The sequence below is a fragment of the Gorilla gorilla genome, chromosome 16 (assembly GCF_029281585.2).
Source record: "Gorilla gorilla gorilla isolate KB3781 chromosome 16, NHGRI_mGorGor1-v2.1_pri, whole genome shotgun sequence".
Taxonomy (NCBI): domain Eukaryota; kingdom Metazoa; phylum Chordata; class Mammalia; order Primates; family Hominidae; genus Gorilla; species Gorilla gorilla.
Window position 1 is genome coordinate 49,605,030 of NC_073240.2, and position 19,582 is coordinate 49,624,611.

The 19,582-nt window shown below is 35.9% G+C and overlaps 1 protein-coding gene across 10 annotated transcripts in view; it reads right to left on the bottom strand.

The window, feature by feature from the left end:
* Window positions 1–19,582, bottom strand: part of CEP152 (centrosomal protein 152) — a 72,736-nt gene that overhangs the window by 51,475 nt on the left and 1,679 nt on the right. For 8 of the 10 annotated variants that reach the window (XM_004056152.5, XM_055363271.2, XM_004056151.5 and 5 more), the window contains exons 2-8: window positions 15,854–15,947; window positions 8,224–8,327; window positions 7,937–8,006; window positions 7,578–7,856; window positions 6,275–6,425; window positions 3,593–3,733; window positions 1,509–1,648 (exon numbers count right to left, since the gene is read on the bottom strand). In XM_004056152.5, the coding sequence (XP_004056200.3) occupies window positions 1,509–1,648; window positions 3,593–3,733; window positions 6,275–6,425; window positions 7,578–7,856; window positions 7,937–8,006; window positions 8,224–8,327; window positions 15,854–15,940 (972 nt within the window). In that variant the 5' untranslated portion in view covers window positions 15,941–15,947. The remainder of the gene's footprint in view (window positions 1–1,508; window positions 1,649–3,592; window positions 3,734–6,274; window positions 6,426–7,577; window positions 7,857–7,936; window positions 8,007–8,223; window positions 8,328–15,853; window positions 15,948–19,582) is intronic. The other 2 variants (XM_055363273.2, XM_055363277.2) reach the window with 1 other exon arrangement.

Genomic DNA, 19,582 nt, shown 5'->3' on the forward strand with positions numbered 1-19,582 from the left:
GAAGATGGAAATGGGCCACACGCTAAGGAACACAGGTGGCCTCTAGAAGTTGGAAACAGCAAGAAAATGGATTCTCCCCTAAAGCCTCAGGAAAGCAATGCAGCCTTGTTGACACCCTGATTTTAGCCTAGTGAGATCCATGTCAGACTTCTGACCTCCAGAACTGTGAGATAAATTTGTGTTGTTTTAAACCACTGCATTTGTGGTCATCCGTTACAGCAGCAATAGGAAACTAATACACATGGTGATTCTGCTGCTTACATAAAAAAGATTATAAAGTTATAACCTTTTACTACATAAAGGCAACTTAACTTTTTAATCTAATAACTATTGGTTTTCAAAAAGTTAAAAATAATCTACATTACATACAAAAATTAAAATTTCAAGAGAATTATTCTTCATTCTATTCCAGAGATTGCCTATTTATTCCAATACTGCTTTCATTGCTAAGAGATCCATCCACTGAATGACACAGATAATTTGTGCCAGGCAGGGTTCTAAGCACTAAGGACATAATGACCAAACAGAAAAGGTCTAAGCTCTTACTACTTTCTAGTGGGAAGAGACAATAAATAACAAGTAAACAAATGAGATCATTTCAGATAGTTATAGAGTAATAGAATATGGCATGATGAAGGTGAGTTGGAGGATGGAGCTATGGGCTACCTTACATATAAAGTGAATAGCAAGTCCTCTGAAAAGGTAATTGTTTTTAGCTAAGACCTGAAGGATGAGGAGGAGCCAGACATGAGACAACACTGTTTAAACTCCATCATTAAACCATCCTCAGACTTAGCTACAAATCTCACTCAAAACCAAGCTCATTATTTCATAGTCACTTTCATTTTTTTTTTCTTCAGACAAGTCTCGCTCTCGTCCCCCAGGCTGGAGTGCAATGGAGCAATCTCAGCTCACTGCAACCTCCGTTTCCTGGGTTCAAGCGATTCTGCTGTCTCAGCCTCCAGAGTAGCTGGGATTACAGGCATCTGCCACCACGCCCAGCTAATTTTTGTACTTTTAATAGAGACGGGGTTTCACAATGTTGGCCAGGCTGGTCTCGAACTCCTGACCTCAGGTGATTCGACCGCCACGGCTTCCCAAAGTGCTGGGATTACAGGCGTGAGCCACTGCGCCCGGCCATCACTTTCATTTTTAACCCTGCCCCCTGCCAAAAAATGAATCAACCACCACCAGGCTTAGCTACCAATGACTTATGACTATTTCCAAAAATCAAATGGCTATCTCATTAATCAAAGAATGTGAATGTGTCACCACTTTAAACTCAAGTTTAAAGAACAGTTCTCCAAATGGAGAAGCAGCAGGAAAAATAAAAATAAAAGCTTCTCGGGATACCAATTCTGAAGCAAACTATTGCAGTCAGGAAATTTAAGTTCTAATGCTTTGTCAATAACTTCAAAGTTCTTCTAAATTTAGTCCTACCCTACAAAAAGTTTTGTTAAATAACTAAACTTTTAACTTTTTTACCATACATAAGTTAAAATAGGTACCTGTTCTTCATTGACTTTTAATGCTTGTATCTGAGTCTCCAGTGCTTTTATTTGAGCTTCAAGCTGTATCTCTCTTTCTTTTCCATTCTGAAAGAGTTTCTGTGATTCTCGAAGGCTGAGAGTCAAACCATCCTTTTCATCTACGGTATTAAAAATGTTTATATAAATAATGTTCCTGTAGAGGGACCCCAATGTCACAATCCCAATCAGATATCACATCTGTATCATATATAAATGTTGAATTAAATTTAATTCAGAAAAATGAACTTTAGTTGATTTAGAGAAAACCAAATAAAGAATTTACTTACTTACTTATTTATTTATTTTGAGACAGCGTCTCACTCCGTCGCCCAGGCTGGAGTACAGTGGCATAATCTTGGCTCACTACAACCTCAGCCTCCCCAGTAGCTGGGATTACAGGCACCTGCCGCCACTCCCAGATAATTTTTATATTTTTAGTAGAGATGGGGTTTCACTATATTGGCCAGGCTGGTCTCGAACTCCTAACCTCAAGTGATCCACCCACCTTGGCCTCCCAAAGTGCTGGGATTACAGGCGTGAGCCACCTCACCCAGCCCCAAATAAATAAATTATTTAAAATTAAAAATTAAAAAAAAAAAAACAAACCTGATACCAAAAAAATTTTTTTTAGAGAAGCAGAACTATTTTCTTTAAAACTATTATTGCATCCCTTTTGGGGACAAATCCCTGCTAATCAAAGAAGTTACCTGAGGACTAATTATCCTACACATACCTGCAATGAACTCTTTTTTGAAACGGAGTCTCGCTCTGTCGCCAGGCTGGAGGGCAGAGGTGCAATCTCGGCTCACTGCAAGCTCCGCCTCCCAGGTTCACGCCATTCTCCTGCCTCAGCCTCCCGAGTAGCTGGGACTACTGGCGCCACCACACACCCAGCTAATTTTTTGTATTTTTAGTAGAGATGGGGTTTCACCGTGTGAGCCAGGATGATCTCGATCTCCTGACCTCGTGACCCGCCCTCCTTGACCTCCCAAAGTGCCGGGATTACAGGCGTGAGCCACCGTGCCCGACCCACTTGGAATGAACTCTTAAATTCACCTAATGTTAAATTCTTCCCACATACTTTGCTATAACAGCTCACAAGTTCTTCTCTCAAAATAAATGTTATGAGCATTACAGAAAGAGACATTTTTACAATCAATTAAATTTGAAATGAGCTAGAGTTCAATCACAAAATTATTCTGCAAATGAAAGTTCAATGTGGACCAAAACTAGAGAAAGCACAAGGAGTAAGCAATTATAATTTGAATCTGTATTTACTCTATGTGTTTATCCCAGACATGGCACTTCACAATCACTAAGTCTTATTTGGATTAAAACGTTTATGCTAATTTGTAGCCTCAGAAAACGCTGCAGTGCAAACTAAACACAAATCACTCTGAAAGCTGGAATACTTCATCCAGAGTAATGACATAAGGAATCAGACATAAGGAATCAACAACTTTTTAGGACAGAATGCCATCAGTACAGTTAAATAATGTTCAATGATTCTAAAAGCCTAAGTGAGAAAAGGGAAAATATAGGGACTCCAAAATAGAGTGTCTTTTTTTTTTTTTTTTGAGACAGAGTCTCACTCTGTCACCCAGCCTGAAGTGCAGTGGCGCTTTCTCGGCTCACTGCAACCTCCACCTGCAGGTTCAGGTGATTCTCCTTCTCCTGCTTCAGCCTCCCAAGTAGATGGGATTACAGGTGCCTGCCATTATGCCCCGCTAATTTTTGTATTTTTAGTAGAGACAGGGTTTCACCATGTTGGCCAGGCTGGTTTTGAACTCCTGATCTCAAGTGATCCGCCCACCTCAGCCTCCCAAAGTGCTGGGATTACAGGCGTAAGCCACCATGCCTGGTCTCCAAAACAGCATGTTCCAAAGAGAAGTAATCCAAGGCCAACACTCAGAAATCCTGGGTTTTGTTTTGCTATGCCTCACTCACTATGAGCCCTCTGACCAAGTGTTTTTACTCTCTAAGCTTCGTATGTAATCTGAGGTTATTGGAAACAAGATATCTAGCTCAGTGTACCTCATAAATGACAGCATCCAGCATCTTACCTTTTATTATTACAAGCTGGTGATTCAGATATCGAATTTGACGTTCACTTTCATTTAACTTTTCAATTAAGTTCTCCAGTTGTCTCTCTTTTGCTTTGTTAAGAACCTGAAGTTGAATAATCTGCATATTTTCTGCAGAGTCTGGGAATTAAAGACAATTTATTAGATAAAAACATACCAAAATATAAATTTATAGACATTTAAAGCAGTGTTTTTCAAACTGTGACTACAACTTTTTAGAGCATCATGAAATCAATTCAGTGAATTGTGACTAGGATTAAAAAAGAGAGAGAGAATATATCAGAGTGCATCATGTAGTAAGAAAGTCTTATTTTGTGAAACTTGTTTCATTTATATATACCTGTTCATATAGATATATGTTGTACACCATATCACAATGTAAAAAAATACAGTTCTTACAGTGGGTCACTGCTAGAAAAGTTTGAAAGTCACTGGTTTAAGTTATAACCCTGAATCACTACCATTTTAGCCAGTTAAAAATCAGTATATAACAACTGCAATGAAATAAAGTAATATGCTGTCAGAAAATTAAAAACAAAACAAATACATCAGCTTCTATAAAATCATTTTTAAAGAAAATTTCTAGACAGCCTCAAAATATTTTATTTTAGGCAGGAGTGGGGAAAATATTATATTTATATTGATGCTGGCACATAACTGAATTAATTAGCTAGTGAATAGATTAATCAAGAATTTTGGGGAGGGAGCAGGGGAGAAGGGTTGAAAAACTATCCATTGGGTACTACGTTCACTATTTGGGTGATGGGTTCACTAGAAGTCAAACCCCAGCATTATTTAATATACCCATATAACAAACCTGCAAATCTACTCCACGAATACATAATTAAAAAAAAATTTTTTGAAGTCTTCTTTTAGAAACAATTAGTCATTTGGGGACCACTTTAAAAAGAGAAAAAAATGGAAAAAAGGATTGGTAGGTATGCTTCAACTACATAATGATAAATATTCTACTTACTACTAGAACAATGTTTCTGTTAGCTTACAATCAGAAATAAATGCATTTACTGAGTTTTAACCACTTGCTAACTAAATAATTCTGTCCTCTTTTTAAAAAGAGATCTGGTTAAATAAAGAAAATTAAAGACTGAAAAGTTTATACAAGTCAAACTCCTCATAGGTCTTATAGTAGAGCTAGCCCCATCTCCAAATTTTTTAAACTACTGTTGCTAAGAAACTATAATCACTAAATTGGCACTACCATTAAGTTATTTAATTAACTTCCAAATGTCAAATTTAGACAAATGTGTAACTGACTCAACTTGAAGAAGTGCAGACTGTTAAGAAAGGTAAGGAAAGGTTTTTATATGCAGAAAGACCAGGAGATACAAATACAACTTTTCAAGGGAACTGAAAGAGTAAACACTAAGGAGATGTCAGGCCACTGCTGTGAGGTTTATTTACTCAACCTAAAACCAGTTATGTCATATACACTGTCCACTTCCTCATTCCACAAAAAACTTAAGAACAAAGAGAGGCCATCCTCATATTTGCTGTTGACTCCTTCAGGGGAAAATGAATTCTGGGTCTCCCCCTGTAACTACCCTGCCGTCCCAGTGTACGATGGAAGCAACAATACGAAGTCACAACCCAAAAGTCCAGTTTTCTCTTTGGTATAGCCCAGGTAAGCCAGAATATCCAGTATGACCTTTCCTCTACTAATTAAAGGGAAACAAAAAGTAAAACAAAAACACTTGCTGCCACACTCTAGAATTACACTGGCTCTTCAATATGCACAATAATTAGAAGCTATTTAATATGCCAGACAGTATGACAAGAGTAATTCAGTACAGTCACTATACGGGTTTATATTTTGGGATTTTTGTTTTTTGATATTAGCATTTCATCTCAGAATTCTCTAGTACCTATAAGCACTTTTTTCATTCTCATATTTATATACATACTATACAAAAAAAACTGGCAAATGCCACATGACTGAACCTGACATCTAAGTAATTCTGAATATAAAGTAATTTATATCAGAGTTGACTAAAAACTGTAAAATCAAAAGAAAAAAGTTGATGATAGTGCTGATGTATTAAATTACACTTCTATATAGTCAAAAATCTGAGATTGAAAACTATGTTTCATTTTCCAAATTAGGCTTCAGTCAAAAAAATATATAAAGTTCATAAAAAGTCTTTTAAAATTTTTTAAAATTTCAAATAAGTCCAGGTATCCCGTATGATAGGTGAGGATACTTAACACTATACAAATAAGGAGAAAGGGCTTAACAAACTAGAATGACTGAAATATAAAGTTGGGAAAATGTCTTTTAACTTTTCATTATGAAAAATTTCAAATATATAAGAAAGTAAAGAGAATAATGTGATGAATCTCCACGAACCCATTTCCCAGATTCAACAATTATGAACTCATGGCCAATTCGGCCACATCTATATTCCCACCCAACATTACCCCTCAACAGCCTATTTTTTTAAAGTAAATCCTAGACTTCATGTCAGTTTATTCATAAATACTCTAGTATATATCTCTAAAAATAAGGGCTCCTTGAAATATCAAGCACAATTCTATTGTCATACTTAAAAAATAATAATTCTTGAATGTGCTCAAATATTCATTGTGTATTCAAATTTCCCCAATTATGTGGTATTAAAAAATAAATATAAACTTGATACCTACTCTCATTAGCTCCTAAAAATTGTTGTTGCAGGCCTTCGAATGTGTCACTTCCTGTTATCTCCTGGGCTGGTGAGCCATTATTCTGGGCAGAAGACTGATGAGGTTTATATGTCACTTTATTATACAGTTCCAAACCTTGACAACTGGGACCCTGTGATAACAAATGAAACTGACAATTAAGATGTGGCCTTTTCTTCCAAAATTATCTGAATTAGACACCTAAATTAATGTTACGTTACAGAACTTACTTTTGGTACAGTTCAAAGTTGTTTTCATATATATATATATATATATATATATATATATACACACACACACACACACACACACATATATCTGCTCAAAAGTAGCACGTATTGTTATTTAACACTATTAATTGAAAGTCTGCAATACATAATTTATAGACACCTGAATTCTACTTTTGAGCACACAATGAAGGCAATTTTATAAATAAAACCCAAGAATTCCAATAAGACTATATAGAAATATTTTATTACAAATGATTTAGATTATGCCAACATCTTGGGAATATAAAAATGCACATATCCAATAACATGAACATGGACCACAGTGCCTCATATCTAATAAATAGTAACTCTTATGGGATGAATAATAACATTCTACGGAGATAGAATTAAGAGAAAATAACCACTTAACAGCCTAAAAAATCCATCCTGTCATTGCGTGACACAGACTAGCTGTTGAGGTATTTGCTGTCATCGAGAAATTCTAAGAAGCAACTAACTATATCCTGAGGTCTTACTTCATTAAACTCCCCCCCAGGAAAAACAAGGTTTTTTGGTTTTTCCTTCACATTCATCCTGTCTACTGTTATATCACCATACAAAACAGATATCAGCTTTGACATGTTTAACCTAAAATTTGTTATGGGTGGTGAGCAAGAAAACTGAGGAAATTAAATGTGGCCACCTACACAGAATTACTGCTTTAAAAACTACAATAAGAGACCTGAACATAGCTTCTCATTGAAGCACAGTGCAGTGGTAGAAGCAGCAGTAAATGAGGATAGTTATTCTTTGGCAGACTTAACTTTTAATGTTTAATCAACTATGTCCAAAGAGCCTCTATTTTAAACTTCTGACTTAAGATCATGATTGTATTAGACTGTAAACAGAAAATACCATGACTAATTCACCATGAACCTGAATAAGTGCCCTCTCAGAACTTCGTGTGGTTAAATCATCTTACCATTGTACTCACATACATTTCCTGAACACACACAAACATCACGCAAATGCGTGTGCACACACACAAGTTCTTGAAAGTCAAGTTTTTACAATACCTGAAAATGGTTCCATTGAGGATCTGAAAATTTAATTACATTGGTTGCTTGGTTATTAAATTCCTGCTTCTGACCATTGGTATATGGCCTAAAGTTTTCAGGAAGGTAATATAAATCAGTCTGTTCACATTTACTTGGAGGACTATAACCACTTCCACCTTCATCTCCACCTTCTTCAGGATGGTACACAGGATGTCGGTCTTCAGTTTTACTTCTATTTTCTTCCCAGACATTACCACATTTTTCTCCAGCATATAAACTCTGAATTTCATTATAGCCCTATAGATAACAAGAGTACAACAAAAGCACGAAGATCCAGTCCCACCCTCACCAAAGTCATCATCACACCAGATACTTACATTTACACTTTGAGATTTGGGCAGCATTTGCTCATTCCAGCTCATCTCCAATTGCTCAGGATGATGTGGTCTCAAGAAAAAGGAATACTTTCGATTTAAAGCCTATCATTTATTTGTACATAGATAACACAAAGCACCCCAAGATTTTAACATTTTTCCTTCCAATCTTCACCCAAAATTTTAAGAATCAATTTACAATTTTATAATCATGTAATTATTAATCTTCATCAAAAGAAAAAGACTTATAGAATTGCAATATACAAGTGAAAGTGACTTCAGGTGCTTACTGTCCGTCTGTGCCATCCTCGCTGCAGTCCGAATACTGGAGCTCTGGAGAGGAGAGGTCGTCATCCAGCATGTCATGGGGAAGGTCTGTGAGTAACTGCTGCAACTGAGTCAAAAGGTCTGCATCAATATCATACCAACTTAAACACAAGACACCAAGCCAAAGCTGCCTTGGAACGAGTGGTTTTTTACTGTAGAGACCAAAGAAGTTCATAATTCCCTCCTTTAATTAACTTCTTAAGTTCCACACAAATTATATTCATCATTTCACTTGGGGAAAAGGGAATACATAATTTTAGGATTTATATCAGAAGGCTTTTTTTTTTTAACGAAGATCTCAGATTTAAATACACATAGAGCAGAATTCAAAAACTTTTTTATGGAAACACAGCAAGTCACAATAATGGTACAATCAATGCATTATGTTATCACAGGGCAGGCAGACCAAGTCTCAGAATCCTGTTTTACCAGTAATCAGACCTTGGGGAACTGACAATTAGGCATCCCACAGGGAATGTGAGTAGCCAGATGCACTCTGGCCAGGTGATGAGAACAGCAGCAGCAGCAGGTGGCCTAGAAGCCCTTAAATGCTCTGATAATGTAGAAACCCGTGGGAGTCACTAATTAGTGGAAAGCCATCTAATTCCAAAGATGAAAAGATACATAATACTCTGCTCTCATACAACATCTGAGTAAAAGAAGAGTTGGAAGACTGTTTTCTATAGATAGCACATGCAAAAGCATGACACTACATCTGACATTAAATGTTTGATTTCTCTCTCCTATTATTTTCTAGAAAAAAATCAGTTTTAGCATTCTGCTTATTATATAAACTAGATAGACAAAATTAATTCATTCAAATTTCAAATGTGATAAAAAGATGAATAAATCAGCTAGTCTGTTAGACATAATTCAATAACATTTAGGATTTCAATAACTGTCTGCTATTGTCTTTCTTCAAAACCCAATATAATAATATTACCCTAAAAATCCCAATATAATGTATTTCTTAAATTATATAACAATTAGAAGATCAAATATTATGTTACTAAATACTTTTTAGGGAAACTGTTTCTAATTACTTCTCTTTAAGAAACTAAGCACCAGTTTAATTAACAGCTTGATTAAATCCCTCCAAAGGACATAAATCAAACCCCATAACATTGTGCAAGTGGATTTTAAAGACCTTAAATACTTTGTAAAACCTTTCAGGAAAAAAAAAAATGAGATGCTCCCTGGTCTATAGCATTTTTTTTTCCACTTTACCTGTCATTAGTACAAAAGAAATGGAATGTGTCCATAAAACATATCTGAGTATTATGTTAAGAATTACCAAAAAAAAAAAGTTTCTTAAACAAAATATGTATAGTAAAAGTTAAATAAATATATTTTATGCAAGGTCTGAAAGGAATGCCCCAAATTCTTAACTGAGCTTTGGTGAAATAAAATTTGGGAATGGGAACAGAGTATGTTGGAGGTGGGTGGGAATACTTCCTCACTCTATATTTATTTCTCATATTCACTGGATGGGTTTTTTTTTTTTTAAGGGTTTCTCAATCCATTTGTCTTCTAAAGATGCAACAAGAGAAAGATATTTTCTTCAATGAAAAGTTATCTTCATCTTTAAATCTGTTTAACGCTAACATTAACACGCAAGACCCTCATTAAATGCTCATCTCCACATGCAAGGTACTTGAAAAATCATTTTGAGAATTAGCCATATCAGAGTTGACTGAGAGATATAAAAAACAAGAAATACAAAAGACACAACATGAAAAACAAAACAGAACACATCAACATATTTGTACAAGACATGCCTCAAATGAAAGGTAGCAAAGCAATTCTACAAAGACACAAATGCACTAGAGAAAAAAGTTGCATCTATGAGGTCTTTTAAAAGTAGCACCCCTTGTTGTCTATAATTATGCATCACTGCTTTAAGGAAAAAGACTACCCCCACATGTTACACAAGGAAAGATAAAACAAATCTTTTATACTTACATTAAGTAAAGACTCCTGAACAGAAAGAATATTTTCTTGTAAACCTTCAGTAAGGTTCAAGTACATAGCCTTAAAATTCAGGGGCGCCTTGACAGGGACATCTGAAGAGTACATTGTTTTCCCCGCACAAAAACAAAAAACTACATAATAATTCAGCAGTTATTGTAGCTTTGTGACACCACAAAATTGGCATCCACAGAGAAAAATTAATTTGAGTATAAGCAATCAGCTAATCAAAATGCTTCTGGATACATACATAAACATCAACTAGCAAAATCATCCCTATAGTATTCAGAGTCTTGCAAGATATTTTACATATATGCTAACATTTTAAAATTGATCTTCAAAAAATTTATCCATCAAGTTCTTTGGCATAGCTGGGTCATATTCCCTGGCTTCTGTAAGTTTCAGGGCAGAGAAAAGCTAAATGAAGTCCTCCTAAATAAGGCCATTCAGGAACAAAATTCCACCTCCAGTGTTTCCATTTCCCAGGATCAAAGTGTGCCCTCCTCATATACATTGTCAAATTGCCCTTTGGTCACTAACCCTGTGCAATAAAACACAAAATTGCCATATCTAGATATGCATGTTACCAAATAGAGAAATTTAGAAACTATAAATTTTCCTCATTAAAGATCTATCAAACTTCCAAATACAGATTCAAGAACAGAAATAACAATCCTTATAAGTGATAAGATTTAATACCACCCATTAATTTAAAATTCATCAGACTGCTTTTTGGCAGCAAGCAGCAATCTCAATAGGATATTACTGTGTATTAACCGAGTTTAAAAATTTAACAGATACCTTCCCTGTAAGAAAGATAATTTGCCACTCTAAGGCTTCAGTTGAAATAAATTCAGAATCATTCTATAAACTCCCCTCCTTTTCTACTTCATGTTTCTTTCTTAAAAAGAAAAAAAAAGAGAGCATTTTACTCAAAGAACTTTGTTAACAAAACACTTTGCAATAACCCATGTAGAACATACAAAAGCCTACATTCAGGGGCAAATGTAAAACAGAGAACATGTAAACCTTTTGTTAGGATTTTCAACTTAAATTAACTAAACAGATTATCTTCAGAGCCTATAATCCTCAATATTCATGAAGGCAAGAGGCCTCAAGTTACAAACCATACAATAATCTTCTCCCAAGAGAAAGGGTAGCAAATGGAATACCTAACGGTCATATTCCCTTTGAACAGGTGACCTCTTAGTACGCTTCTAAAAAGATTCTGATATTTTCAAATATGAATTATTAAATAATGCTTTCATGGATACATGCTAAATTTAAACAAATACTAGCTTTACAACTCCCTCTAGTGGAAACAAAATATCAAAATGCTTCCACAATTACATCAAACAAGGCAGTTAAAAAGTGGAAGAAAGGCTATGCAATGGAAACCTTGCTCAGCTCATGACGCTGAGCTCAGTGGAGCTTTATTATTCTATTAGAGGAGTACCACTATAAAAACCAAGTCAGTATTGCCAGGTGCAAGTTTCTATCTGCCACCTGCTACCTAAACCATCTAACTTTCTACTCAAGATCATTTTCAAATATGTCATCACTAAATGACCCGTCAACACTAAATGATCCATCATCAGCAAATATTATCTTGATATCATAGATTACCAAGTATTTCTGCCCCAAATCACCAGCTCCAGAATATATACACACATAAACAGATAATTTTACTATCTAGAACCAACAACAAGCACAGAGCTACTTCTGGTGACACTGCAGAAAGTATATGTCTACTCCAGCTGACTGTGAGAGTCCAAAATGGCAATCTTCTTTAAGCTGTGGCTTTACCAACAACTGAGAGGCTTATAACAAGCATGCCTATTACAAAAAGACCTTTATCTGGGGCTGGGTGCAGTGGCTCACACCTGTAATCACAGCACTTTGGGAGGCCGAGGCAGTTGGATCACCTGAAGTCAGGAGTTCAAGACCAGCCTGGCCAACATGGCAAAACCCTGTCTCTACTAAAAATACAAAAAAAATTAGCCAGGCATGGTGGCGCATGCCTCTAATCCCAGCTGCTTGGGAGGCTGAGGCAGGAGAATTGCTTGAACCCGGGAGGCAGCGTCAGCCAAGATCCCGCGATTGCACTCCAGCATGGGCAACAGAGTGAGACTCCATCTCAAAAAAAAAAAAAAAGAACTATATCTCTGTAATATCCAACTGTGCAATCACAAGTATAGAGACTTTAGGTGAAAAGCATTTTTGCAAAGTCATATTGTTACATTATGAATGAGTTAATACAAGAGCTTCTGAATTATTTTCTGGGACAGCTTTATAAAGAAAAGTTTGCTTTGGATGATATCTCCTTCTTAGCAAGAAGGACAAGTATTACCAGCAGCTCTCAAGTGGTACAATCAGAAAGTAATGTCCTCCAGTTAGGAGAAACATAAGTGATGTGTGACAATTAATTGATATTAACTGACATGATACATATCTCTATGATGTCATCACTCTCACTGATCTACACCCTAATCTGCTCTGTCGACTATTTTTAAGAGATGAGAGTTTCAGTTGAAACACTGTGAGAAGCTGTGGTTTATGTACCTCTCTACCATGCCTTTATGCCTTGACCCACAGTGGGCCAACTTTTATTAATGTACCATTAAGAGTTGTAGCACTTTAGAAATAGATTATAGGACGTTTCTATAAAATTCTTGCTCTTTTTTTTTCCAAAATATGGGTATATTTGTGATGGTCTCTGGCTTGAGATCCACTGGTCTAAATATCTTCTAAATACTGAATAAAGTATTTACTAAATCCTTTCCTTTTTCTGAATGTTAAAGGCACTTTCTCCATTTGACCTTCAATACAAACAATGGAGAGAACAGAAATGGAAAAAGCAACATCATAATTGTAAAGCTGCTCATTAGGATGGCATGAAGGTTGGAATGGTGTATTCATTGGGATATGGGCACATGTGGACAAAATCCCAACTGGCACCAAAACAACAAAATTAAACACAGCTTGGAAAAACATGCTGTATTAGCAACTGGCCTTTCATCCCAGGCAGTGAAAATCAGGACTATCCAACCATGTACCAAGAGAGGCTCTCACAAACCCTTAGCAGGGTAGACTATGAGTCAGATGTGGCATGCCTGGTAAGCCTTACAGCACATCATCAGGGATAAAGGCATTCCTCCCACATCAGCAACTTGAACACAAAGTGATTCACTAAGTAGAGAAAGCAATATGCATTAGCCCACTGCTAACAGTTATAACCAAGCCACAATCCCAAAGCCGCAGACCCAAAGCTACCAACCAGGTAGACAGGATAAAACAGCTTTTTTTCTTTAATCTCTTAAGGCTGTGAACCATTTGGCTATTGCTGGGTCAGGAAGACTGAGACAGTTAAAAAAAACCTTCTAGATATGCATGCAAGCTTGGGTTTGACCACCCAATTTATTACTTTAACCTGTAGTCACAAAGTATACGTACAGCTGAAGATTTGTGAACAGTTCCGAAGTTTGTTACTAAAATTTGAACCTCTCTAGCCTCTCATCTCACTTTTTCCCTTGCAGCAATTATTTTTTAAAGTAAAAATATTTTTATTAACATGAAGTTTTTTACAAATTTAACCATAATCATCATGTTAGAGTCAATTCAGCTATATATCCTTCCACTCTGCTAGAAATACTCATTCTTAGATACTTGATCTTTCAAGAACAACTTTTCCCCTGAAATTCCCTATCCCAGCATACAGTCTATCAAAGAGGTGATCCCAAATAGCTGTTTTCTATATTATCTAGAATTAATTGCCTCCTTAACTAGTATCCCCTCTAAAATTTTAACCACACAATACACTGGCAGTAAGCTCTAACACCCTACCTATCTCTCTAATATATTTCTCAATGAAAAATCACCTGTCAAAATATTTTTTCTTCTTTACAGTAGTGATTACTTAAACTGACCTTCTCAAGAATCCCAGTGGCTAAACCCCAGCCAACTATCCAAGCCCAGTCATGAAAACCTCATGCTGCAGGTTCAAAGTAACAGAAAATCCTCATTCCCATCCTTGCCACAACAATTGTTGTGAGGGGCCCTGCCAAAATCCGGAAACCCTCACCAGGGTCATAAACTCAAATGCCCTCAGGGCCCTGGCAGAGAATTCACCAGAGTGAAGCAGGCAGGTCTGAGTGCCTAAGCCCATGTCTGTGTGAGAAGTGGGGACTGTGGCCAGCTGGGGAAGGAGAGCCACTGCTCAGTTCCAGCCCGCCTGCTGCCATGTGCAAATACAGGCCAGGTGTGGCCAGGGCTTTGGATGTTTTTTAGATAAGCCAGAGACTCTGCAGTGCTGCATAAAATTTTCCCATCTTCAAATACAGATTCAATTTTTTAAAAGCACTCTGCAACCAACAATACCTGTCTGAACCAAATCCAGCAAGTTGCCAGTTTTCTATCACTGCCTTAATTCTACCACCAGCCACAGGAGCAATGGTCAACTGACCCTATTCCTTGCTTCCTGTTAATACTCATGGTCCGCAATAACTATTAAAAAAGATTTCTTTACATGTTAGACAATGGGTCATATAAAAAATAGCGTCAGGACAAAAGAAGCCTTTTATCACAATCAAGAAATTTGACTTACACTAAAAACAACCAAAACAACTAAATTGACTTCCACCAATAACACTATTACTGCTGCTATTACTATTGCCACCATTTACTGAACATTTGCTATGTGCCAAGAATTCTGCTAAACACTTTATATATAAATAATATGGTCTCTTCCTTTTATTCCTTTCCTTCTATAATCTATTCACCATGCAGCCTTCTGAAAGATCTTCAAAAATATGATATCAATTTTCCCTGCTTAAAATCCTCCACTGGCTTCCCATTGCTCTTAGAATAAAATACAAACACCTTATCATGGCTTTCCATGATCTGACACCCACATCCACCACCCAACACTGGCTCATATATACCCAATACCATGGCCTTCTGGCCGCTCCACATGATCTGTGGCATACACGGGGTCTCTTCCCAACTTCCCAGCTTACACTCATTGGTGTTTTGGCCTAGACTGCTCTTCCTCAGGCTTCTGCATGGCTGGTTCCTTCTCATGAGTCAAGTCTCAGCTCAAATATTGCCTCCTCCCACAGACCTTCCCTCACCACCCCATCTACAGCAATCCCCTATCAATTGCTTTCATAGCACTCCAATTTGTTTCCCTGTCATTTATCAATGATAAATTATCACTCACTCAAATTACTTTACTCACTTGTTTACTTGTTTATTGTCTGCCTCCACTAGGATGTAAACTACCCAAAGCAAAGAGCCTTGTCAGACTTGTTCATGGCAATGTTACAAGCACCTAGAAACTAACCTTCCACTTCCAAAGCCAACCATTACCTCCTAAATGAAAAGAAAAATTTAACCATTTATCTGATGGTATTATTCACAGTTGTGTTTTATTCCTGTCTCAAAAACAGAAGCATTCCACTTATTCACCTTTTCAGTCTAAATAGCAAGCAGATTTTAGGGTTGTTTTTTTAAAAAAAAATCCAAATCCCTTCAAAATGACACAAGATGATACAATTTTGATCAAGAAATAAAACTTGTTAAAGATTGGGTTTAGTGTCTCTTTTTTTTTTTTTTTTAACAACTTACCTCTTTCTCTCTTTCATAGTCCTCTTTGTCATACTCTTCATCTTCATTTTGCACTGGTAGTGCCACACTGCCAAAGTCTAATGACATGGTCCTCCTGCGGGAAGGGAAAGATGTTTGGTTTCTGAACACCACATAAAATCTCCCCAGAACAAACTACATAAGAGATGCCATACATACACAAAGTGAAAAGACAGAAACAGACCGGGAGAAAATATGTATAACTCAATTATGGCCAATAAAAATAATGGTGATTCATAGAAAATAGCTATATGACAGCAATTCATGGAAAAGAAAACATGCAAATAGGTAATAAAGCTATGAATAGACCTTTCTAGTGGTCTGAAAAGTATAAAACAGTAAGATTTTTGCCGACATGAAAAAATAAGATGACAATAATAATAAACTAGAAATGTGCCAAATGTAAAAATCTTAAGCTCAAACAAAATTTCAAATGTGATATATTAAACATGGCACAGGCAGTACCCTACTGCTTCATTTTTTTTTAATATCAGAAATCCAAATATCATGCTTTACAAGAAGAAGGCCCCGAAATCATGAGTGAATGACTACTACCCAGAAACCATTTACAATTCAGTAAATGCCATAGAGTGCACAACAAAATATAAGTCTTAAATGTCCTCCTCTTAAGCTTGATAAAATCAGGTTCTGGCAATATACTCGGGAAAAACAGAAGTGAAGGCTGTGAAGCTCCACCACTGTGGACTTCCAATTCCAAAAGCAACAGCAAGAGTTCCCTGGGGAGCAGTCACTGCTGCGGCAGAAGCAGCAGCAGGAAATGGGTTTTCAACTACTTACATTCAAAAAAGCTGCTGCTGATTTAAATTGTACTTAGGGATCCTGACACTATACATAAACTCCTCAGAACTTCAAAGCTCTGAACAATCACAACAAAAAAGTAGGCAGGTGCCATCAATTACCTGGCCTAACACTGCCCTCCATTCAGTCCACTGCTGTTCATGCCAATGAAATGCACTTGGATGTGAGCCTGAGCCACAACTCATTCACTACACCTTTCAAGCTCTAAAATGTCATTAAATTGGAAGTAAAATCAGAAGCATGGAGACCCAGCAATCCAAATGCATTTTACCATAGAGAACTTAGCTCCCTCGTCTTAACAGATACGAACTATATCACAAACTTTTGTAGAAGCCAATAGCTCTAGAGCAGACAATATCCCACTTCATCAGATCTAAGATGTCTTTGATTCTATGATGCAGTTCCATTTGTAGCAGTAGGAACGAGATGTAGCCAATCAAATTATGACATAACATTAATTTTAAGACGCAGTCTATGTTGTAGATATTAAAGTGTGAAAAGAAAATATGCAAGCTAGAATAGATGAATATGGTATTAAAGATTAACACACATATGAACTTCAGTGGTGAAAACCCCCTATGACAAGTTTTTGTTTTTCAAAGACTGAGTTATGTTTCTTGGCCAACCTCTAATTTGCAGTCTACCTTCTAATCCCTTCCTCTCTGGTCCCTACACCCAACCCGTCCCTTTTAACTCATAGCAACTCAGACTTTACCTCAACTTAAAACCCTCCAGCCTCTGCTTCTCAGACCACACCTACTCCTTTCTACCCTTGTGCCAGGGCTAAACGGGGGAAGAGACATGCATATCGAGGAAAATAAATCAAAGTCTATCTATAAGAATCCTTTTGTATGTCAACATAAGACGAAGATATGAATATGATAAAGAGCCTGTAACATGAAATGGTGAGGGAAAAACACACAATCTCATGTCTCTAGATTTTTTTCCACTATGCAAATAGACTTAATATTCTACAGAACACTATATACATTGAAAATACTAGCCCAATTAAATCCTATGTCCTTAAAAGAGATGAAATTAAGCTGGACCTTAAAGAAATTCCTGAATCCTGCAGGCAGAAAAAATCCTTTCTGTTTCTGAATTCTGTGTCTTCTACCTTTCTTTCATTCAAATATAAATACAAGACAAAATATGGAATTTGGGTTACTTTCTTCTTCATTAAGTTAGAGAAGAGAGGTTTGTTCCAATCCTTTATTAACCTGCCATCAACTGATGTTGATTATTGAAAAAGAACATTAAGATTTATAAGAGCCTATTGCTAAAAATGTAGCTACTAATATTTTAAATAGAGAGCTACTTTTTCTCAGATAGAGAATACTTACGGTTTTGTTTTTAAAGTAAAGAGAATGTAAAATATCAAAGTATATATCTTTAATGTTATTTTAAATTCAAAACATGTCATTAAAGAAGACATCTAAAAATACCTGAAAAGACCAAAATCTCCCCCACTGAAGAAGGTATAAGTTTTCCTTATCAGAACTATAAACTATAAAAGACTTTAAGAAATGATTTCAGACATAAAGGGAAACCTGATCAACTTAATGTGGTTAAAAATATATATAGTAAAAAGGTAATACATATTTTAAATGAGACTTAAAATAAAAGCTAATACCTTAACTTATTAATCACCACTCATTATCACTGCTACCAGAGACTTTAGTATAATATTCAGAACAACAAAAGAGACTTCTTTAAAAAAAAAAAAAAATAGCAAGATAGTAAATCCAAAAGCCATAAAGAAAAATGTGATGGAAACCTAACCACAAAAAATAAAATTTTGTTTAAGGCAAAAGACATCATTAACGAGTCAAATATTATGTATGAAAAAATACATCAATAACAAAGTCAAGAAAAATAAGAATGAGAAAAATATTTGCAAAGCACCTGACAAAGTCCCAATATAAAATTATTACAAAGAAATGAGAAAAAGACAATCCAATATAAAATTGGGCGACTGACATGACAATTTATTTTAAAAAGTGTAAATCAATTAGTTTGAAAAGATGCTTAAGCTCGTGATGTTTCAAAGAAGTGTCATTTAAACAATATGCCATTTTCAACCACTAGATTAAAAAAAAAAAAGAAAAAAAACAAAAAAAAAAACTTGTTATCACCCAGTGGTGACTATTTTGTATTTTGTATGGCTCATGAGTTGCTGGTGAAAATATCAACTGCTAAACCATCTTGAAAACTATCAATATTAATATATTGAAAATTAACATTTACACTAGTAAAATTATTTTGAATTAATTTGTCAATACTATGCCACTAGTAAAAATAACGAAAATTTTCTATATCTATTGACTCAAGGCTGACCACTTGAGAAATCATGATGTAGATTAAGTATACAGTATGTTTTGGTTTTCTTCTTCAATAGCGGTCTGGTAGACTTTCTTCCTAGATAACTTTTTCTGAACCCTTAACAAGACTATAAAAAGTATGTCCTGTTGTTACACTCAGATGGATGCTCTGACCCAGCATTCCTTTTGTTGTCCCCGGTTGTTTTCTCTGCCCTCCTTGCAACAACACCAATGGGTGTTTACTTGGACAAAAGATTACAAAGCAAAAGTAGCATTGTTTTTGCTTCATCTAATAAACTATAAGCACCCTGAAGGCAGAATTAAAATGTATCTGCCTGCTTGCACATGGTGGGTACATAACAAATATTTGTTGACTGAATATGACATAGGCATGTTACCTTATACGAATTCATTATTTCAATAAAATTTTATTGAATACCCACTGTGTTCCAGATCATATCCTAGATGCACCTAAGACATGGTACCAGCCATGAGGAGCTGACTGTCTCTGCTCATCCTCTCTTAGATAGAGCCACTGCTATAAACAGTTACAATAACATATTGTAATAAA